We start from the raw sequence: 20,961 nt of genomic DNA, 5'->3' as shown, positions 1-20,961 counted from the left end.
GGGCGGGTAGTGAAAGGGGGAAGAGGGTGTTGCCGTGACTAGTCAGGTCCCCCTCCCTCCCTGGGTCGTGTTTGCCGGTATGCGACTTTGCGGCGCGCTGCTCGTCATCTCGCGCTGCGCTCCTGTTTTATCTAGAATACCACTTATATCAACACGTGCGCTCTAGCTACCATAAAGAGGTGCATATTGTCTTGTTAGATACCTATTCCCGTGATATGAGCTGTGTGGCAGGGCTACCGGTTATTCAATCCGATCGTGGGTGGTGTCTCGCAAGGCAATGAGAAAGATTACAACTACTGCCGGCTTTTACGACGTGCGGAGAGATGAGTGGTAATCAGACTACGCTCGAGTTCTACCCTGAGCTAATATGAATGCCTGTCTTGTAATTCTGGGATGGTTAAATAGTCTGAACAAATACTGTCCCCTTGCGTCTTATGCTCAAATAGGATAGTAGACAAGAACCCGCGGACAGGGTGCAACGGAGGCGGGAAAAGCACTAGAGCAGGGTGGAAAATACCATGATTCCCCAGTTCATCAGATTTTGTTTTTGGTTGTACATTATTGTAAGGATGCCAGTCCCAAGCGGCCAAGCAATCTGATCACTGTTCCAAGCAAACCGCAAACCATGTCCCCTCGAGCCCCAGCCAAAGCACATCAAAGCGTAATAATAAAGAAAAAGTAGATGACCCAGGTATCGAAACGGGTGAGAGAAGCGACGTGTTCGCGTGGTAAAACGACGAAAACATCGCAGAACGCGGGGGAGGGCACTGCAGAGAAAGATGCTCCGAATCCCAAACACAGACAGGCAACGAATTTACAGGATGTCCTCCTCCATGGCGGCATCTCCGTTCGCAGCGGCCACAGGAGCCGCGGTGTTGGTCCCCTCAGCACCGTTGCTCTCACCACCTTGGAAGTAGTCGGCCATCTCCGAGTCGAGCTCTTCGGCCGTCTTCTTGGTCGGTCTGGCGTTCTTGGCGCGACGAGGGTTGGCAGCGGCCTTCTTGGTACCCTTTGCGCCGTCAGCGGCAGCACCGTTGGCACCGGTCTTGGCACCGCGCTTGTCCGAAGCAGCGGACTTAGGCTGGGCTTTGGGCTGGTTATGGCTGTGAGGTAGCAGGATTGTTAGTCAACAGGTGTCATCGGCAGGCGTGAAGCGGCAAGGTTCTTGGTCAAACGTACGTGATACGCTGGCTCAGGGTCCTGGGCGCAGGGATCTGGTCGGCGGTAGAGACGACAACCTCGACCTTGATAGGCCTCTGGTCGATGAGGATGCCGTTGAGCTCCTGGAAGGCCTTGCTGGCCGCATCGGCCTGAGCGAAGATTATCGTGGCAATACCACGGCTAACTCCTCCAGGGCCGTATGAGATCTCGACCTTCTTGACGGTTCCAATGGATTTGCCGAAGTACTCCTGTAGGGAATGGTGATTAGCATCCATGAGTGTGGACGAGGTTCGCAGCACCGGTCTCGTTTCGATCCTCCTTCGGCAGGTCGTCTGGCATTCGAGGGGAATTCCGTCGTTTATATCGCTTTGTCTGGACCAACAACATTTCGAGAGCAAGCAGCGCAGTGAGCCCATGCTGTGCACACCAGAGACCCACGAACAGCAGCGAGAAGGGCACCACTCGCGGTGATACGATCCTCGTTGCGCGAAAGGGTTCTCTCATGTGCCCGAGCAAGCCAACAACCTTGTTCGTGCCCTCATCCTCCTTACTTCAAATCTTGTTCCGTTCCGAGGTGCTAGGCCACCTCGGCAAGTCCGTCCTCGATATGCCGGAATGGACTCAGTCCAGGCGCAATGCTTCGACTGGACCTCCGATTGTCGGAGTGAGGGTGTCTGCGCAAGCACCCCTCAAGGAAACGGGACGAGGAGCTGACTCTGCTCACTGCTCACTGCTTGCATCTGGACATGACGGCTGAGACTTGAATTCCGGGACCAGGCGGAGATTCAGAACCACGGCCGCGTAGGGCTGGGATTTCTCCCGCGGTGCGATAGCCTCTCTGGCAGTTTGACAACAGCGCGACCGGACGGACCAGGGAGCTTGCCAGGCTGCCCTTGGCACAGTACGCGGTCATAGATGCGTGTGTGAAACGCCGAGGGTAGGCTCGACTTCCATGTCCATAGTGACGTGCCACCGTGTGCGGACATTGTTGGAAGGATGACTGACGGCCAAGCCGACAGGACGACCTCCGTAGACAGAGGGGCCGGGAAGAACGAGGTCCGTTTGGAGGAAACGCTCAAATCCGGTGGAAGAATATGCGACAGAGTGTCTCGACGAAAGGCGCAAGGTCAGATGACCTCATCGGTAACATACCTTGATGTGCGCTTCGGTCACGTCCTTCGGCTACGGAGGGAGTCAGTTTGAGGATTGAAAAATAAGTGTAGCTGACGAAATGGGCCGGTACGTACCATGTTGGAGACAACAATCTTGCTGGTGCCTGGGGCGGAAGTGGGCTTGCTAGGCGCAGGCTTCGCGGCGGCATTGCGATTGGGCCTCGCGTTCTTTTGGATACCACCGACAGGGGCGGCGGTGGCCGGGCGACCGCCGGTAGAGCGACGGGCAGAGCTAACCTTGCGGCTAGATGTGCGGCGCTGGTTCGAGAGGATCTCGTCGAGCGACTTGTCGAGCTTGTTGGCCGACATGGTGAAGAAGAGATGTTGGTGAGGGGGAGGTGAGAGACTTCCTGAACACGATCGAGACGCGATCGTGATGAATGGCTTCAGTTGGCGAGAGGGCGACTCAAGTTGAAGGACTTGAAGGTCGTGAATACGATTTGTTTGTTGTGGCAGAGATTGAAAGGCGGGCGAGCTGGTCTGGATCGCGCGATGAGAAGGCAGAAGAGGTCGCGCGTGATTGCGCAAAAGAAGTGAAATGAAGAAGATGGTGGCGAATTAAAAACAAAGACTAAGACTGGCGAAGTTGGGTGCAGCCTGTGTGGTATAAAGAAGAAACGACGAGCGTTGACGGAGATGGGTCGTCGACTCTTGCGGGCTGGCGTGGTTTGTTTGAGGATAGGAGAGAAGAGGGAGTGGGAGAGGCGGACGGAGAAAGGCCACGGTCAGGAGCTTTTCATCACAAAGGCAACCGCCGAAAGGGGCGCGCGCGACCGAAAGCAAACAGGCGCGGGCTGTGGCAGCCCAGGAGTGAAAAACACGGTTAGGCGCTAGTCCCTTCTTGGCAGTCCAAGCCCAGCCACACCCAATTCCTGACTCAAGCCCCCACAGGGGGGTGCAATGGTCCTGGATAGCGGTCCCGGGTGGATCCTTGGTTGGTTGCCTGACTGCAAGCAGTCGCGCGCCGAAGCTCAAGTCGTCATTCGTTGTTGGTGCTGGGCGAGACACGTGGTATGCTTTGCAACGATGCATATCGCCTTAGGCGGCAGTGAGTCGACTGCTTTGTTTGCAGACAGAGCCCAAGCATCACCTGCCTCGACCCTGAGTGGCCGCGGGGAAGCCGACGACGCAGGGACATCCCCCAAGACTCGAAAGCCAGGAAATAGGTAGGTACTGATTAAAACAGAAAAAAGGAAACAAAGAACGTAAGGCGGGAAGATCACAACAAGGAGGTTAGCGCTCCGTGTCGGAGCGATCTTTCTTCTTAGGCTACCGTAGTAGGTAGGTTTATAACACTTTTGATAATCTATGCTGCTCTCCATCTACTAGACCCCTTGTCCCTGAGCCCCCTGCTCCCCTTCATTCCGCTTTGGATCTTGAAGGGCAGAGGCACTTTTGGGCCGGTGTGGTATGCAGCGATGTGCCCATAGATTGCGGCTTGTTTTTGTGTATCGTGATGGTATCATAGCTCTCCTTCGTCCTCCAAACATCGTACATGCACCGTCGCCGCCGCCTGGTTTCCGCCTGCCGCTGCATGCCTATCCTCCCACCAGCTCTGCCGGTTGGCTGACGAATAGGTGGCAAAGGCTCTCGTGGCCTGGAGCTCCCCAACTTTCCGCCTATGGAGCATCGTCATCTCGGTGCGACCTTGGCGGGTTGGGCTCCTGTCCTAGAAACTGAGGCCTTCTTCGCATCGGCGGGTTCGCTTTCGAGGGTGTTGACTTCAAGGAAGTGATACACCACTATCAGGACCATGGCGGCGGAGCCGAGTATGATGGCGATCTGGTACAGCTCGTTGTCTGTGATCATGGTCGCGGCGATGTGTCCCGGTGGGTAGGAGGCGGGCTTCGCTGTTTGTGACGTTAGCTCTGGGATCAGGGCGGCGGCGGCCGTCGGAGCTTCTCTGGAGGTTTTCGCGCAACGAACCTGAGGGTCGCTGAGCTGCGCTCGGAGTGATATCTGTCCGGACAGATTTACAATGCGGTGTGTCTCGCGATGATGTGTTCAACTGGCCGTCTTGGGTGACACTGGGGTGGTGGGCGTGTGCAGGTGCGTGTCGTGTCGGCATTCAATTAGGCCAGGTTTCCACCTCCAAGCAAGTCAATCGCCAAGCGTTTCTTGGGGCTGTTCCACCCACACGGCCTGCTTTCCACCCAGGTACGGCCCTGGGGTACCCTAACCCTGCGCAAGCCCCAATACACCACGATGCTGTGACAGAACCTGGTATGAGGGATCCCCTTGCGCCGACGACAAGAAAGAGGGCAGTTTCACCTAAGAAATAGGAAGGCTGCTACGACCGTAGAAGCAGCAATAAGAATAACGGTAAGAATAATAGTTATTATGACATCCTCCGTTCTGTCGTTCTAGACCTCGTTCCCCTACCCTATATTCTACATGTGAAAACCCTCGAACTCCCGGGGTTGCGGGGAGCTCACCCCGGTGCCTGGGCGGAAACCCCACGTCAGCTTTCCCGCTCGCAGTCGTGTTGAACGGTGAGAGCGTCTGCTGGTGCTTCTTCAACTGCGCTCAAAGATCCCTGCGTGGGAACGCCGTTTTGATCGTTCGGAAGGAAAAGACTCGAGGAAATAACTTAAAGGCAACAGGAATAACCAAAAGAATACAAGTAGGAAAGCCTGTAGCATTAACCATTTTAATCCCTGGGACCTGTACAACCGCCATATTTTTTGTACTGGTCGTGAAAGATGATCATTTCTACATGGCCTGCTCTAGATTCTAATACTGCCTTGTGCTACTAACAATGGCCTTCGACAGCTCCTCGCTGAACCGGTCCACGGGGTCCCGGGCCATCTGTGCGCCCGCTGCGATGGTTAGCACCGTCTTGACGCCAACGCCGACGGTGTCGGTGCCCGTGATTCCCTGGACCCCGTTGAGGCAGGCGTTGACGTCCGACGACTCCAGGAGCTGCGACTCGGTCAGAACCTCGCCCAGCTCCTTAAGGTTCCGGACCGCCGGCACCGCAATCTCGCGGTCGAACGCGTCCATCATGTCCAGCTGGTCCAACATGCCACGGCGCGAGGTAGTGGCGAGAATCAGCAGGCGGTGGCCCTGTTGGTTGGTTTCGTGCGTTAGCAGATATACGTTATGTAGGATGGCAGTAAGCACGCAGACGAAACCCGACCTTTGGTGGTGGCGCCTTGCAGAGCGTCAGGATGGCCTGCACCATGGTGTTGGACATGCGCGGGCCGATGGGGTTCCACTCGATCATGCGCTCGATATTGTCCAGGATCAGCAAGCTCAGCGGCGACTTGTATGCGTCGGTAAAGACCTTGTGCACGTAGTCCTTCTTGGCTACCTCGTCCCTGTAGCCTAGCAGGCTCGTGGGGGTGATGATCTTGACGAAGGGGAAGTCGGACTTGATGGCGATATGGGCCGCCAGCGCCGTCTTGCCCGAGCCCGGGGGGCCGTGCAGCAGCACCGACATGTGCTTGAGCCGCTCTATCTGCCGTACGTTGTTGGCGTATTCTATGCCGTCGCTGAGGATGCCTCGGATGACAGGCGAGTAGTCCATAATGCCGTAAACGATGCTCGCCCCAAGTTCTTCCTCGTCCACGCCAAACGCCGACTTGACCTCGGAGAGCGCGTTGAGGAAGTCGGCTCGGTTGACCTTCATATCGGCCACCGAGTCCGACACGCCCGCCATGGTGCCCACCTTGATGTGCCGGTTGAAGGCAAACGACGTGGCCGACTTGACCAGACCGTTCAGCTCGGCTCCTGAAAAGTTCTTGGTCTTGGCCGCCAGCTCCGCCGTGTCCACGTCCGCTTCGATGACGTTGTTCTTGACCATCTTGGAGGTGTGGATCTTGAGGATCTGTTCACGGCCAGGCTCATCCGGCAGACTGATCTCGATCTGCACCTCGAGACGGCCTGGACGGAGTAGGGCGTCATCGATCATGTCTTTGCGGTTGGTCATTCCGATGAGAAGGATGTTGTTCAGTTGATCGACACCGTCCAGCTTGGACAGAAGCTGATTGACAACGCTGTCGCCGACTCCAGTGCCGCCCCCTGAACCTGAACCACGCTGCTTGCAAACTGCATCCAGCTCGTCAAAGATGATGATGTGAAGGTCACTTTCGTCGCCCTTCTCCTTGTACTCCTTCTCCGCGTCGGCGAACAGCTTGCGGATGTTCTCCTCGGACTGTCCGACGTACTTGTTCAGCACCTCGGGACCGTTGATGACCTTTGGCTCCCTCGCGTTGAGCATCTTTCCGATCTGGCGGGCGATCAGCGTCTTGCCCGTGCCAGGGGGTCCGTAGAGCAGGATTCCCTTGACGTGCATGATGCCGAGCCGCTCGATCAGGCCGGGCGGGAAGATGCGCGAAGCGAAGGCACGGCGGAAAATGGTGCTGAACTCGTTGTCGAGACCGCCGATGCCCATGTCCTCGAATTTGAAGTCGGGCGAGACGATGGAGTTGGAGGCGGCCTTGCGGCTGGACGCCTTGAGTTTGATTGGTGACTTGGTGTCGCGGAAGAAGTCGACGCTTGTCTGCGTGGTCAGCACGCCGCGGGACCCCGGGTCGGAGCTCGTTTGGGATCCCGACTTCTCGCCCATGCTCAGGTCAACCAGCGTGACCGTCTTGACGACAAGGATGAGCGGGACGCTCCTTATGTCGAGCAGCACCCGCTGGCGCGGCGCAAACATCTGATTCGAGAAGGTCTTTTGCACCGCCTTCTCCAGCTCTTCCTGGTCATAAGCTTCGTCCGTGAACTTCTTGCTCGACGCGAAGCTAACCTCGACGTCCATGGATCCCAGGTACGGCGTGCCGCCACCGAGCGGGTCGTAGAGCTCGCCCTCGAGCTCGTCCATGACGCCAATGGTCATCCACGCCCTCTGGGGCTCCGACAGGCCGATGCCGCCGCGCGGGAAGCCGGGCGTCGGGCGGCCCATGACGACATAGTCCTGACCCTTCATCATCGGGCCGCTGATGCGTATGTAGAGGTCGCCATCTCCGGATGATGCGGGGAAGTCCTCGGGCGAGACGGCGCAGATGTTGGTGAATATGTAGATGTTCTGCAGGTTCTTGTCCTCGACCTTGGCCGGGCGGAGGCGGACCTTGCGACCGCCCGCCGACTGCTGGCCGTAGTTGCCGGGCGGAGGGGCCCCGTAGCCGCCGCCGCCGCCTTGTCGTTGCTGGGGCGGTGGTGCACCGTAGCCGCCGCCTCCGCCGCCGTAGCCCTGCTGTTGCTGGGGAGCACCGTAGCCGCCCCCGCCGCCATAGCCTTGCTGCTGCGGGTAGCCCTGCTGGGGTGGCGGGCCGCCGGGTGCGCGCTGCACTTGGCGGCCCGGAAGACCGCCGCCGCCGCCGCCCGCCCGCGGGCCCTGCCCGAAGAGGTTGTTCCGGGCGTCCATCGCTTATTTATCACGGATCGGGGTTCGTGTCGCAGGGCAGCTTGGTCGGGTTGATCGGCTCGAGATTCTACCGTCTGCGCTCGGATTCGACGGTCAAAAAGGCAGGACCGGCCTGGGAAGTTGTGAGGTTTGGTGGTTTGAATAGGGAAGGCGGTTCGGTTCGTTGTGCAAGGAAGATGTGCTGGAGCTGGAGATGTGGCTACACGATTCGGGAACTGGCCACACTGCATTGATTATGACAAGGCCAGGTCACCAGGGAGCCATGAACTAGAATTAGATTCACACCAAAATGGATGGCAGTCACACTTTTCCCGGGAAAAGCGACTCTTTTGAGCAACTACCATAGAGAACAACATTTTTACATATTGTTCAAGGTTAAATTTAATTATTCGTTATTCCTCGTTGAAAAGTCGAGTTGATACCGGTCGGTACACGCCAGTGGGTATTTAGGCATTCAACCCCACCATCGACTTGACCATCTACCCCATGCCGCTGAATGCCTTTTGGGAGAGCACGCGCACTACCAAAAAATGGCTAGTCATTTATGCTATAATCTTTCTTAGTCTTATTGTTATTCTTATTTCCTGTATCCTGTTTCATATATCACTTATACTCTTTCCCTTTTCCTAACTATTTACGTCTTTCTTGTTCTTATCCCTTCCTATGTGTCAAGTTCACTTCTTTCCATTTCTCTTTAGCGTGCTTCACAATCAGATTCGCTCTGCCGACAGTGCGACCTGGGGTTTTACGCAGCCGCGTAGAAACCTCGCCCTGCCAGACGCAGAATAGTTGTGTGGGGTGGCTGTGTAAGCCCAATCGGGGTCGATTACCAGCAGCCATGTGCTGACCTTTTGCCTTTAATACCTTCTGATTCCGTGCTCTGGCTGCCTTTCGATCTGTCTTCCCCCATTTCCTATCCCTTATTCCGCTCCCAAAACCCGCAGATATGGAGTGTCCTAAAAGGGGGCCTGTGATGGCCACCTACCAGCCTTCCAGTCCATTCACCAGGTCCGGCTGGAACCAAAACCCCCTAATCCCATTCAATGGTCAGACTCACCGCCGCCACCGGCTTCAGCAGGCAGGCAGCTTGCAAAGTTGGGTCAGACAGGCGCCCTCAACCATGACGACAGTGGAGTCCTCCCAAGACTACGCATCCTCTTCGGAGGATACGGATAGCTCAAGCCTCCCCAAGGCAGTCATCGTTGATAAGGTCATGTCCTTCTTTGTCCAATGGCTCGACAGAAGGCTCGGGGTCCCACCCAGCACCCCTGTACCCATACCCTCCGCGACAAGGGGATTTATCGCTTTGGCGCCTGCTGCCGGCCCGGAAAAAGAATGGACCAGTACCTCAGACCTGGCCGAGAGGCTTAGGATACAAAACCGCATTGCGCAGCGTAGCTACCGTATGCAAACCGCGTATCTTCCAGTCCGTTGAAGCCATAATCTTGGCATAGGCTGACATTTTCCCACAATACGCTCAGGCAAGAAGCTCAAGAGGCGCCTTGAGCAGCTGGAAAGGCGGGCGGGGGGCTCGAGCGGGACGGTCGCGGGGGGCACAGCGTTGCCGGGGGGCAGCCACAGTTCCTCTCCCCAGCCCGCCACCGGTCATGGCAGCACCGCAGGAGCAAAACGGGCCGGCGGCGATGGCCAGTCGGACCCAGACAGCGGCAGCACCGACGGCGATGATAAAAGGCGGGGAAAGCGGCCGAGGCTCGATGCGCAAAACGACGGCAACGAGAGGGCAAAACTCGCATGTCCTTACTACAAGCACAACGCGCGCAAGCACAAGCAGCAGCGCCCGTGCTGCGGGCCAGGGTGGGATTTTGTTCACCGGATCAAGTAAGTCGGCCTCTTTCTTCCACACAGCGCCTCCCGGAACCATGCCCTGGCCTTGGCCAACTAACCCCCCTTCTACCACAGGGAACACCTGTACCGGAAGCACGCGTTGCCGAGATACAGTTGCCCCCGCTGCTGCGAGCGCTTCGAGGCCGAGGACGAGCTCAGCACGCACGCCAGGGCGCCGGAGCCGTGTGGGGTCCGCGAGCCCGAGCTGCACGACGGGTTCACACAGGCGCAGGAGAAGCAGTTGCGGTCCCGGAAGAAGGACCGCGCCGCCGGCGTCGAGGACCTGACCGAGCCCCAGAAGTGGCGACAGATGTACCGGATCCTCTTCCCCGACGTGCGCGAGGAGGAGATCCCGAGCCCCTGTAAGCTGTCATGGCCGTGACTAACAGAGGACCGTCAGGTCTGTCTTATCTACGCTAACAATGACGGATGCTTGTAGATTACGAGGACAACGACTTGAACAAGGGCGAACTCGAGGGCTTCGAAGACTACCTTCGAAGGGAGCTGCCGCCCCTGGTGAGACGGCAACTCGAGCAGGAAGTCGAACGGGAGCTCAACTTCGTCGAGGAGGGCTTGAAGAGGCGCGTCATCAACATGGTCCAAGGCCTTCAGCTGACCCTCCTCCAAAGCTACCGCAAGCTCGAGGAATCCGAGGCGGCCCAACCCGAGGCGGCCGGGCCGGTACCGGCTGCGTCGGTAAACCTGGCGCCGGACCTGAACGACGAGTCCAGCTCCGAGAACAGTCTCTTGCCGGACCAAGGCGATCCAGCAGCCCAAGTGGCCTCGCAGCCACCTGAACCCATGGAGTTCGGGGCTGGGCCGTTTGACGAGCTTTGCGCGTGGGACGATATCCAGAGCTACCCATACATGGTGGCCGACGACCTCGACTTCCTCGGTTCGAGCGGGTCGCTTGCCGATTATTACCCGATGCTGGCCTCAGACTCAGGCTACACCTCGGGTGGCGGTGATGTGGACAAACCCGACTCTTCAGTCCCAGAGGATCCAAGCGACTATGCAGGGGTTTGGGTTCCCTCTGGTGCGACTGCGGGCTCCAGCGGCGATCGCTACATCTCGCTCAACACCGACGACTCCATGGTGCCGTCCGGACCCTCACCTGTGGAACCTATATCGGGATTCCTGCGCCCTAATCTCCTGCCCTTCAACTCGACGGATCAAAACCTACCCTGCAATACCCTTTCCGTCGGGAACTTGCCTATGGATACGTTTGAGGAGGAGCTCAAAGGAATTTTTTCCAACCAGAGGGGGTACAAGCGCATTTGCCTCCGTACCAAGCAGAGCGGGCCTATGTGCCTTGTCGAGTTTGAGGACGTTTCTTTTGCGACCAAGGCGCTCCACGACTTGTATGGTTACAAGCTGCACAATAGCGCCGAGGGCGGAATCCGCCTGAGCTTCTCAAAGAAGCCGCTCGGCGTGCGCTCTAGCCCGGGATAGCATGCTGAGGGAATAACGTATTCGTGTAAATATTACTCGTTTGGATGGATCGCTCGCTTTTTGGGCGCGCCTGTGATTTGACAATCGCGAGGAGATGGTCTAGTCATCAAACCCGCCAAACTCGGCGTCGTCATCGTGCAGAGCATCCTGCTTGGTCTTCTTCCTGACCTCGCCGAGGAGCTCCTCGAGCTCGCGCTGCTTCTGCTTCTCCTCGTCCGTCATCTTGGACGTCCGCTCCGCGTCCCGCTTGCGCTTCTTCTTCTCCCTCCGGGCTACCCGCACGTCCTCCTGCCCCTGCCTGCCGCTCCAGGCCTCGTTCTTCTTCTTCTTCGCCGCCACGGCCGCGACCGCCGCCGCGGCGCCGCCGCTCCTCTTCGCCTCCTCGGCCTCGGCCATCTCGATCTGCCGCTGCTTCTCCTTGGTCTTGTCCTTGAACTGGACGCTGTTCAGGTCTATGCCGAGGCCGAGGCCCCGGTCGATGCCGCTGCCCTTGAGCTCGGGCATCTTGGGTAGGCTCAGCAGACCCCACCCCTCGGCCATGTCTACCCAGTCGATGTCGGTGATGCGGAATATGCTGGTGGCCTTGTGCTCGATGTAACTCCTGGCCCAGGACACGAATGCTCGCTGAGAGAGCATGAGCACCTCCCTGTCAGCAAGCGCCTGCTTCCTGACCGCTGATGCGAACGCTGAAACCTCCTCCTTCGACACGTCGATAACCGGATTCTCGAGTGGGGTGATGGGTGTCTTTCGGACCTCGAGAAACCCCACGTAGTCCTGCTCACGGCCAGGCAGCAGCAGAGCTACAGCGAGTCCCCGCCTTCCTGCCCTGCCAGCACGCCCAGCCCTGTGGAGGAACGTCTTGGGGTCTGAGGGTGGATCAAACTGAAATACGACGTCAACTTGGGGAATGTCAAGACCTCTAGCCGCCACATCTGTGGTGAGTAGAACAGCCGGGCTGGAAGATCCCACAAAGCGATCGAAGCATCTCTCCCTGACTTGCGGCTCCTGTTTTCCGTGTAATGGAATCAAGGATACTCCCTTGGGAAGTAATAAGGCGATTACGGCGTGGAAGTATCTGGTGACAGTGTCAGTCACCATGTGCCACCGCGTTCAGCGCAGAGATACAAAACAGAGAAGAGGATAAGCCCGTACTTGACAGCAAAACAAGACGACACGAATATGATAGTCCTTAATGGTGTTGGCTTCACCTTGTTCAAGAACTGAATGAGCGCCGGCCACTTTTGGCTCGCAGACACGGTGAGGTACGACATCTGCAAGCTAGCAGGCGTTTTCATATCCTCCACGATGCCGCCGTCGGTCAAGCGCTTGACCGTGACGGCGACACGCTGCGGATTCCGCAGCCCTGCACGGACCAGCTCACCGACGGCATCCGAGACGCTGGCGCTGAACAGTCCCGTCCGGCGCTGCTTGGGCAGGAAGCCCAGGATGCGCTGGAGCTCGTTCTGGAAGCCCTGGTCCAGCAGGCGGTCGGCCTCGTCCAGCACCAGGACCTCGAAGGACGACTGCGGGGTGTGCACGTGCGGCGACGACAGCAGCTCGGCGAGCCGGCCAGGGGTCCCGACCAGGATGTTGGGGCTGGTGCGCAGGAAGGCTGAGAGGTCCTGGGCCGCCTTTACGGTGCCGCCGACCAGTAGCTGCGAGACGAGGACGGGCACCGCCGTTTCTGGCCGCTTCTCGTCGCCCTTGAGGAAGGGGACAAGGCCCGCAGATGGCGCGTGGAATGATATTATCGAGGTGAGCACGCTGTGAATCTGCGTGGCCAGCTCGCGGGTCGGCGACACTATGACGGCGCCGACATGATGGCGCTTGATAACATCTTCCCTCCGGAGAAGCCTGTCGATGACGGGGACTACATTTTGGTGTTAGCATGAGTGACACCAAGGCGGAGGTGGAGCTGTCATGACTTTCACAACTTTCGTGACTTTCATGGCCCTTGTGTCACTCACTCAGATATGCCAGCGTTTTCCCACTGCCGGTGACTGCCTAGCCGTGAAGCACAGTTAGTAGACAGATAAACGCCGGTAGTTCAGTCGGATTACGTACCTCAACCACTACATCTTTGTTCCCCCTGAAAAGGGGGAGGGTGGCGGCCTGGACAGGTGTGAGTTCTTTGAAGCCCATCGACGCCACTGCCTCGAGGATGAAATCCGCGAGGGGCGGCGTCAGGGCATCCCATGACCGGGGAAACTTCCGAGGGGCGCTGGGCGCCATGGGTGTTGGATACTGACGATGAGAGCGCCTGGAATTGCAGACTCGCAAGCGCCTGTTAGTGAGTTCGCGCTCAAGTGACGTCCAAAAAAAAAATCAATTGGGAAACGCGACCACAATCTTATCGGCAAGCCAATGTGGGGTCTGTCGCTTATCGTTCATGCGCTGTAAATTTGGTGGAGACCCAGCCCCACAAGGCTTGTTGATCCAAACTGGTGGGAGAGCTGGTCTCGTGCCTGATGTCACCATACAGTACACATGGTCACTTGGGCTGCGTGGAGCGTGAAGCACAGATTTGGGGTACATGAGCTGGCATCGATGGGTACCTGGAGGGTCACTGGAGACGGTGAGGCATTGATAGGCTTCCACGAGACTACTTAGTGGTAGTCACCACCTCGGTCCAGTGAAGATGATCGACTGCAGGCTCAGGGCAATTCCTGCCTCTGCCAAGGCAAATCCGGACTTTGGGCCAGCAGCGGCCTTCCTTGTTTACTGGGAGCCACTCAGCCTATCACATGCCAGCACCCGTCAAGTGCACGGCCTCCCGTCGCACCCGCCGGGCGTCCAATCCATGTGGCCCAGGGTCGTTGACGTGACGTGTTTTCAACCGAGCTGACCGGCCTTGGTACGCATTTTGGTCTAATTTTTCAAGCCCATCCCCAGCTTCCCTGCATTAAACCGCATCGCCAGCACCCCAGCGCCCCTAAATTTGCCCCTCCTCACCCGCCGCTGGTGGGCTTCCAACAGGCCACCAATCTCGGCCGAAGTCTGACGGGCCGCATTGCTGGCGCTGCCTCCCTCTATCCTCCTCCTCCTCCTGACGATGTGGTGGAGGCTCACGGCCTTCCACAGCATCGCCTCTCACGCTGGATCCAATATCACTGGCCACGCCCAACACCATCACCAAACGCCCTCAGCAGCCACAGCCGCAGCCGCAGCAAGCGCCTGAAACCACCTCGGCCCCCACCCCAGAGCCTCCGCCTTGCTCTCGCGTCTCCCGACGGGACAACCATCTCGCATCTCTCGCCGTTTCTTGCGCACCGACACCATCGCTGTTTTACTTCTCTGTCCAGCGCCTGCGCTTTTTCCAGCGCGGCCGAACTCTCGCAGGGCTGATATCTTTGCCCCCACTTCCTCTTTTCGCGCTCGAGCACGACGACGAAGCCGTCACCATGTCTGCCGCCGTCCAGAGGCCGCCAACCACCCGTGTCATCTCGCCGAGTCCCACGCCGTCCGAGAGACTGAGGGATGCCCAGGCATCCTCTCAGGACTCATACCTTGGGCCCACGACGAGGTCAGCCGCCCGCAAGCGGCTGTCGACCCCGCAGCCCGTCGAGGAGGACATGGACGAGGATGAATATGATGGCAACCCAGACGCTCGAAGACCTCGCACACGAAGCCGCAGCCCCATCAAGTCGCGCCGCGTTGCGCCGCTGTCGTCAGCCAATGGTGCTAAGGCGGCCAAAATCAGCAAAACAAAGGCCACCACGCTTGCACCGACTCCTGAGTACGCCACCGATGAAAAGAAGAGTAAAGGCAGCGCCACCGGTGCAACACCTGTTCTCCCTGCCATCAAGACCAACGGCCACCTCGCGCCACCAACGACTGCCCCGCCGTCGTCGACCTCATACTGGAGCTGGCGCGACTTCAGCCGGAGCCCTTCTCCTCTCGGGCTGATCCCCATCCACCGGCACTGGCGCACCTTTGTGCACAAGCACGAGGTGCCGCGCAAGTTCCTGCACGTCTCGATCGGCTTCGTGGTCGTGTGGCTGTACCTACGCGGCACGCAGGCCGACGCCGTGTGGCCGTGGCTCCTGGCGGCGCTGGTGCCCGTCTCGGCCGTCGATCTGCTGCGCCACCACCACCCGGGCTTCAACCGCTTCTACGTCTCGGTCCTGGGCGCGCTGATGCGCGAGTCCGAGTTCTCGGGCTACAACGGCGTCATTTTCTACCTCCTCGGCGCCCTGATCGTACTCTACTGCTTCCCCAAGGACGTCGGCACCGTCGGCACCCTCCTCCTCAGCTGGTGCGACACGGCCGCGAGCACCTTTGGCCGCCTCTACGGCGCCTACACCCCACGCATCCGCCGCGGCAAGTCCCTCGCCGGCTCATCGGCCGCCTTCCTGGTCGGCGTCGCCACCGCCGCCTCCTTCTGGGGCTGGCTCGTCCCCACCTACGGCCCGCTGCCCGGCGACGAGGCCTTCATGTTCAGGGGCTCGCTGTCCCTGCCCCCCGCCGTCGCGGAGCCGCTCGGCTTATCTGCGGCCCAGGCCACCGTGTCTGGCCCGGTGGCGCTCGGCGTCGTGAGCCTTTGGTCCGGCTTCGTCGCGGCCGCCAGCGAGGTGGTCGATGTTTTCGGCTGGGATGACAATCTTACCATTCCGGTACTTTCTGGCTTCTTCATCTGGGGATTCCTCAAGGCCTTTGGCTGAGGCACGCACTGTGTGCAATAACTAGCTTTACATTTTCCCTCCTGGGTTTCCTATTAGACTACACTCACTACACATATTCTTAATCCTGTCTTTACATACAGTATTTTTTTTTTTTGCGAAGGCATTCTGGTTTTGCAGCCTCCAAAGCTGTGTTGCTGTTTTACCTGGGTTTCGCGTATTCTTATGTTACGTGGCTGGGCGTGACGTGCAAGAGATGTATGGGAAATGATGTATGGATGCAATGCCGAGTTTGACCGTTCAGCTCCAACTCTAGCTAGACGCATGTGTATACCTAGATTTTATGATATTCAAGACGAGGGTTATCACAGTCACAACAATGCGGGCGCTTTAAGGAGGTAGTATTACCTTGTGCCCGATACAATGCTGTCATACAAGCGCAAACCTCTGCAGCCCCGATACGCCACGCGCCTCCAGCGCCTCGGGCATCATGCGCGGGTCCGAGTTGACAACCTCACCCGTGCCGCGGTTGCGGAAGTAGTCAAACATCTCCGGGTCGTCCGCCTCCTCCTCCTCGCCCTCGCCCTCGCCCTCGCCGTCCTGCTCCTCCTCGGGGAGGCCCCGCCGCCCGCGCAGCCGCTCCCAGGCGCCCGGGAGGGGGACCCCCGCCAGGCGCGGGTCCTCGCGCGTGCGCACAACGCCGCCGGCCGCCGCCGTCGTCTTCCTGCTGCGGCCCACGAACCAGACCGACAGGCGGTTCCCGTGGGCGACGGCCAGCTCGACGCGCCACGGCCCCGGGAGGGGGCCGAGCAGGGCCGTGGCGTCCTGCAGGCCGTGGATGAAGCACTCTCCCATGACGGTGTAGTAGTAGCGGCGGTGCTGCTGCTGCCGCTGCTCCTTGCTGCTGCTGGTCGTATCTACCTCGGGGCCTGCAAGAGCCTCGGTCGGTCTGAGGAGGACCGGGCTGTCGCAGCCGAGGAGGACGGCGACAACATCCCCTTTTGGCAAAGGAGTGGCACAACTGGTGAGACCAGGACACACTTTTCAGACTGGACGGGTCGACAAAGCAACAACAACATACCTGGCCGCGCGCCAGCGGGAGCCAGGCCGACGTGGCCCTCCCTCGTCCTGACGTACGTCTTGCCCATGCAGAGCTTGATGGCCCTCCCGTGCGCGGCCGAGTCGGGCGGCGGCGCCCTGGTCGTGCCGCCGCCGCCGCCGCCGCCGGGCCTCTCGGGCATCAGGCCGACCTCGCCCGAGTTGGCCTGGACCCAGCGCCTCCGGTTGGTGCACTTGAAGCCCGGGTACCGCTCCTGGAAGATGCCCCGGCGCAGCGTCGCGGCGTGCGCCAGGCCCAGGGGCGTGTTGGTGGGCGGGCACGTCGCCGTCCTCCAGTCCGCCGGCTGCCACGACCGTATCACCTCGGCGGGGTCGGCGGCGCCTGGCAAGAGAGGGGTCGACACGGACGCGACGACGGCGCAGCGCACGCCCAGGACCTCCAAGACATCACTGGCTCCCCCGGCTGGGGGCGGCGGCGGCGGCGGGTGGTGCCAGAAGTGGGCGCGCGAGTGGCCGGCGGCAAAGTCGGAGTGGCGCGACATGTCGAACGAGACCTCGCTGCCGCAGGTCAGGTCGGGCACCCACGAGGGCAGGCCCTCGACGGCGCCGCGGCCGTCCTGGCGGCAGCGCTTGAGCAGCTCGAGGCGCAGGCAGTGGCGCACGTGCGTCAGGGTCGTCTCGCGCATCACGTCGGCGACGGCCTTTGAGTACTGGGGCCTGATCTTGGCGGCCAGGCGCGGCGGCGCCATGCCCAGGAGCCCGTAGACGCGATCGCGGGGGTCCGTGTGGCCGCGGCCGTGGCCCATGTCGAGCACGGCGCAAAAGGTCAGGCCCGTCTGGTCGTCGGTCATCTGCTGCGCGGCCTGGAGCTTGGGCCGCAGCTCGGGCAGCGGCAGCCGGTCCTTGCCCCGCAGGCACTTGACGGCGCGCCGGAAGAGCGACAGCGGGATCGTGTCCGGGCCGGCCTGCACCACGGCGCGGCGGCCCGCCAGCCTGGCCTCCTGTATGATCCACAGCCGGGTGAACCACTTCCTGTTCATGAGGGCGTCGATGGCGTCCCACGTTGCGCCGTCGTACGGGAGCTCGGCCGCGCGCTCGACCCAGTCCGGGTGCGCGGCGCCAGGCGCCGGGATGCGCATGTTGGGCACTAGGACCTCGACCTGGCGGCCGAGATGGTGTAGTGTCCGCAGCGCGAGGCCGCTGTTGTCAGCCTCCGGGCCGAGGAAGGCAACGACACGATGCGCAGACTTGAAGATCTCGCTCATCCGTGCAACCTGATGCTCCTTTTCATTGTTGTTGTCCTGGTTGATGCAGATGGCGTCGATCCACAGTCGCCGTGGGCGGTCTCGGCGGCGGAGATTTCGGAGAGCCACAGCAAGGCTCCGGCCTATAATCTTGTACCCGCCATGGACCTCATCGTCTTGGTCCAACAACATCGGTTGTCTCTGCACAAATATTCTTTCATCTTGACCAACCCCAGTGTTCCATGTATACGACAGGGCCTCGTACTTCAGCGGTACTGGCGGGCTGGTCTCCTTCATCGGCGTGGACCCAGGAGATTGGTCGTCGAGATCCGGGTCAGTCGCAAGTTCGTACTTGGTCTTGTCAAAGGTCGAGTCCGGGTGTTCCCATTGCCAGTTCTTGCTTTGCTTATCCCCCTCGCTATTGAAGATGTATCGGCCCTCGGTGGTGATGCAGGCCAACCATCCAGGCGGAACTGTATCTTGTAGCTGTGCGAGCGTCAAACGCCTTCTTGTTTTGCCGCTCGAATGTCCACGGCATCTGGGGAGAGTGACGTGAATGATGTTGAGGGATATTTCGTCGTCCGGGCTGCCAGGTAGGATGTCGAGCAGTCGAATGTCAACAGCAGGGTCAGCAAGCGCCCTGTATTTGTACATTCTCGATAAGCCTCTTTCTGGTGGTGACTGTCCTTGATATGTGTTACGCAGGACGGAAGGAATATGCTGCTCGATGCGTTATCTGTGCCACAATGGGTGGCCGATGCGCGCCATTATAACCTGCTGGCTTGGCTTTGGGTTCGGCGATGGTAAGGCTGTCCAAAAGCCCGCGGCTCTGCTAATTTTCACGTAGTGTTGCATAGTTGTCGGAACTCCTGGCTCATTGCGCCTCCCACTAATTTTACCCTGTAGAGTGGCTGGCTTGTGCATCTGGAGACGTGATTTTTGGGAGCGTGTGGTTGCCTAGCTGATCCTTCAAGCCCTCCCCATGCTGATTTGCTGTCACCATGCCATGTGCAGGCTCACGCTGACCCCCTCACCATTGTGATATCCTCGCAGTCCTGCGTCACTAGTCTCTGACAGAAGGCCTGCCGGATGGGACATGGACTTGGCCGACTATTAGAATCTCAAATGCTAATGCTGTATTGAGCCCATACCCATTTCGTGTTTTGTATTGCGTTACAACTGACTCCCAGCTGCCTTTTCCTCAACCAAGGGGTGATGAGGGCATGGCTGCCACAGCCGAGGAGACGAGGTGTGATGAACCGACAATGAGTGCGTGCACCCCTGTGCCTGCGCTCTTTTCATCATCCCCGGCAGTCCCAGCAGCCAGTCTCTCTACGGTATCCATGGCCTCCTTGGCGGTTGCGCACCATGTGATGTTGACCCCGGGCTCCCACCCGGCCGAGCCTTGCCAGAGCTCGAGAACCTTGCGAGCCTCGTCATAGTCAAATACCTGCCGCCCCGAAACACGGCGCGAATGGCCTGCCAGGATGATATGGTCGAAGACCATCCCTTTTTCGCGGCAGTGTTGCAGTATTACCTTGGCCATGTCTGCTGTTTCTCGTCTGTCCGATTGGTGACCGAAGACTAGTGTTCTGATCCGCTTTGCTTGACAGAAAGGTGGCTGTCCTTCGGCGGGTTGGCCTCGTAGCCCTTTGTTCGCCTCGCCCGCCATGGGCACATCCATAGGTGGAAGAGGGTTGACTTTATCGAACCTGGATACCTCAGCATGGAACCAGTTAAGGGCCACAGGAAGGCTGATATCGTTGTGCGCAAAATCCAGGTACCAGCGCGTTTTCGACCCCTGGGGCGCTTCGACGACCTGAAAGCGCCCCGGCCACTGGAAGTTTTGTACTGCACCTAGGATCGTTTCCTGGCCAAGTGTTGTGCCCCGTTTCCCCAGGTATGCGTTGGCGAGATGTATCGCTAGAGATAGGTTATTCCGGGGTTCTGGCAGCAGCAGTTCGGGGCGGTAATCGGGCGCGTTGGGGGGTATGGCACTTGAGCCGTCGGGGCCTTGGGCATCGACAAAAGCCAGCGGGCAACCCAGCGCTTTGGCTTCGTGCACGAGCGGCTCTTTTGCTTCGGGAACCTGAGGAACGGAAAAGGCCTTGGCGCCCTTCTTCATGATGCCCGCCTTGTTCCACGCGATTTCGCCGACATTTTGTCCCAGCAACCCAACGTGGTCCAGTCCGATGGTGTTGAAGCCGCAGGCGACTGGCGTATCCCATACGTTTGTGGAGTCGAACCTCCCGCCAGCATGGACCTCGTACACGGCCACGGCGACGCCCTCGACACGGAAGATGTAGGCTGACAACAGGGCCAGAAGCTGGAGGTAACCAGGCATGCTGTCGACATGGCCTACATGGCGGAGGACCGTCTCCCAGACGTGGAAAAAGTGGCGGGCAAAAAGGGATTCGGACACAGGGGCGAAGTCGATCCGGATACGTTCGCGCTCCGACACAATGTGGGGAGACGTATAGAGGCCGACCTTGGGCCGGCCGGCGGCTTGGGGGTGCGACGACTGGAAATGGGAACGGAGGAGGGCGTCGGTCCACGCGCAGGTGCCACCTTTTCCCTTAGTGCCGGTAACGTGGATGACATCGAAAGGGCGGCTGGGTTCCTGTTGCAAGTAAAGAGGGAGGGAGTAGAGGAAGCGCCGTCAGCTCGAGCCGTTGTCTGCCTCGTTCCCCTCGCCTGGCATCCTGGCATCCTGGCAAACGTACATGGTGACCTAGCACAGCTAGCCACTCCCTCATCCCAACGTAATTGGGAATTGGGTCCCGCGGTGCGCCATTGGGAAGGGTGGCGACCTTCTTGAAGGCCTTGGAGCGCGAGGTGAGCAGCTTGATCGCTTCCTGGTAGGCGAGCCTCATCGCACGAGTGTCAGCACAGGCCCCAATTGTCGCGAGGACGACTGCGGGCACATTTCCGTGAGCAGCCCGACGCTGCAGCAATTCCAGCTAACCTCGTAGGTCCCCGACATTGGGAATTTTTGTCCTTGCACGGAAGCCCGAGCCTGGCTGGCCGCGTGTGCTACCGGT

At 59.4% G+C, this 20,961-nt stretch overlaps 8 protein-coding genes across 9 annotated transcripts; 2 read left to right on the top strand and 6 right to left on the bottom strand.

Annotated features, from left to right (window-relative positions):
- Positions 1–304: 304 nt before the first annotated feature.
- Positions 305–3,076, bottom strand: GGTG_10840. Of its 2 annotated transcripts, XM_009228717.1 has the most exons (4): positions 2,409–3,076; positions 2,314–2,343; positions 1,180–1,409; positions 305–1,103 (listed from the first exon to the last, which is right to left on the bottom strand). In XM_009228717.1, the coding sequence occupies exons 1-4, from the start codon at positions 2,640–2,642 to the stop codon at positions 815–817; spliced, it is 783 nt and encodes a 260-aa protein (XP_009226981.1). In that variant the 5' UTR covers positions 2,643–3,076; the 3' UTR covers positions 305–814. The 2 variants fall into 2 exon arrangements, with proteins under 2 accessions (XP_009226981.1, XP_009226982.1); XM_009228718.1 differs by having other exon boundaries at positions 1,180–2,343.
- Positions 3,077–3,464: 388 nt separating this feature from the next.
- Positions 3,465–4,419, bottom strand: GGTG_10839 (hypothetical protein). Its single transcript, XM_009228716.1, has 2 exons — positions 4,260–4,419; positions 3,465–4,183 (listed from the first exon to the last, which is right to left on the bottom strand). The coding sequence occupies exons 1-2, from the start codon at positions 4,399–4,401 to the stop codon at positions 3,966–3,968; spliced, it is 360 nt and encodes a 119-aa protein (XP_009226980.1). The 5' UTR covers positions 4,402–4,419; the 3' UTR covers positions 3,465–3,965.
- Positions 4,420–4,918: 499 nt separating this feature from the next.
- On the bottom strand, positions 4,919–8,064 carry GGTG_10838 (vesicular-fusion protein SEC18). The gene is made up of 2 exons (XM_009228715.1): positions 5,473–8,064; positions 4,919–5,399 (listed from the first exon to the last, which is right to left on the bottom strand). The coding sequence occupies exons 1-2, from the start codon at positions 7,699–7,701 to the stop codon at positions 5,067–5,069; spliced, it is 2,562 nt and encodes an 853-aa protein (XP_009226979.1). The 5' UTR covers positions 7,702–8,064; the 3' UTR covers positions 4,919–5,066.
- Positions 8,065–8,674: 610 nt separating this feature from the next.
- On the top strand, positions 8,675–10,343 carry GGTG_10837 (hypothetical protein; the record flags this gene model as incomplete). The annotated part of the gene is made up of 5 exons (XM_009228714.1): positions 8,675–9,104; positions 9,183–9,540; positions 9,622–9,908; positions 9,986–10,242; positions 10,290–10,343. 5 exons carry the CDS (start codon positions 8,675–8,677, stop codon positions 10,341–10,343), a joined length of 1,386 nt encoding a protein of 461 aa, XP_009226978.1.
- Positions 9,651–13,304, bottom strand: GGTG_10836 (ATP-dependent rRNA helicase spb-4). The gene is made up of 4 exons (XM_009228713.1): positions 13,063–13,304; positions 12,966–13,002; positions 12,151–12,868; positions 9,651–12,073 (listed from the first exon to the last, which is right to left on the bottom strand). The coding sequence occupies exons 1-4, from the start codon at positions 13,228–13,230 to the stop codon at positions 11,098–11,100; spliced, it is 1,899 nt and encodes a 632-aa protein (XP_009226977.1). The 5' UTR covers positions 13,231–13,304; the 3' UTR covers positions 9,651–11,097.
- A 188-nt stretch (positions 13,305–13,492) lies between these two features.
- GGTG_10835 (phosphatidate cytidylyltransferase) lies at positions 13,493–16,012 on the top strand. Its single transcript, XM_009228712.1, has one exon. The coding sequence runs from the start codon at positions 14,400–14,402 to the stop codon at positions 15,657–15,659; it is 1,260 nt and encodes a 419-aa protein (XP_009226976.1). The 5' UTR covers positions 13,493–14,399; the 3' UTR covers positions 15,660–16,012.
- GGTG_10834 (hypothetical protein) lies at positions 15,958–18,624 on the bottom strand. The gene is made up of 2 exons (XM_009228711.1): positions 16,699–18,624; positions 15,958–16,615 (listed from the first exon to the last, which is right to left on the bottom strand). The coding sequence occupies exons 1-2, from the start codon at positions 18,572–18,574 to the stop codon at positions 16,047–16,049; spliced, it is 2,445 nt and encodes an 814-aa protein (XP_009226975.1). The 5' UTR covers positions 18,575–18,624; the 3' UTR covers positions 15,958–16,046.
- Positions 18,625–18,699: 75 nt separating this feature from the next.
- GGTG_10833 (hypothetical protein) lies at positions 18,700–20,951 on the bottom strand. The gene is made up of 3 exons (XM_009228710.1): positions 20,886–20,951; positions 20,644–20,775; positions 18,700–20,540 (listed from the first exon to the last, which is right to left on the bottom strand). The coding sequence occupies exons 1-3, from the start codon at positions 20,901–20,903 to the stop codon at positions 19,122–19,124; spliced, it is 1,569 nt and encodes a 522-aa protein (XP_009226974.1). The 5' UTR covers positions 20,904–20,951; the 3' UTR covers positions 18,700–19,121.
- Between the last annotated feature and the right edge of the window lie 10 nt (positions 20,952–20,961).

The sequence above is a fragment of the Gaeumannomyces tritici genome (assembly GCF_000145635.1).
Source record: "Gaeumannomyces tritici R3-111a-1 unplaced genomic scaffold supercont2.6, whole genome shotgun sequence".
NCBI lineage: Eukaryota > Fungi > Ascomycota > Sordariomycetes > Magnaporthales > Magnaporthaceae > Gaeumannomyces > Gaeumannomyces tritici.
Note: the sequence above shows the minus strand (reverse complement) of the source record. Positions and strands in the feature narration are given on the sequence as shown.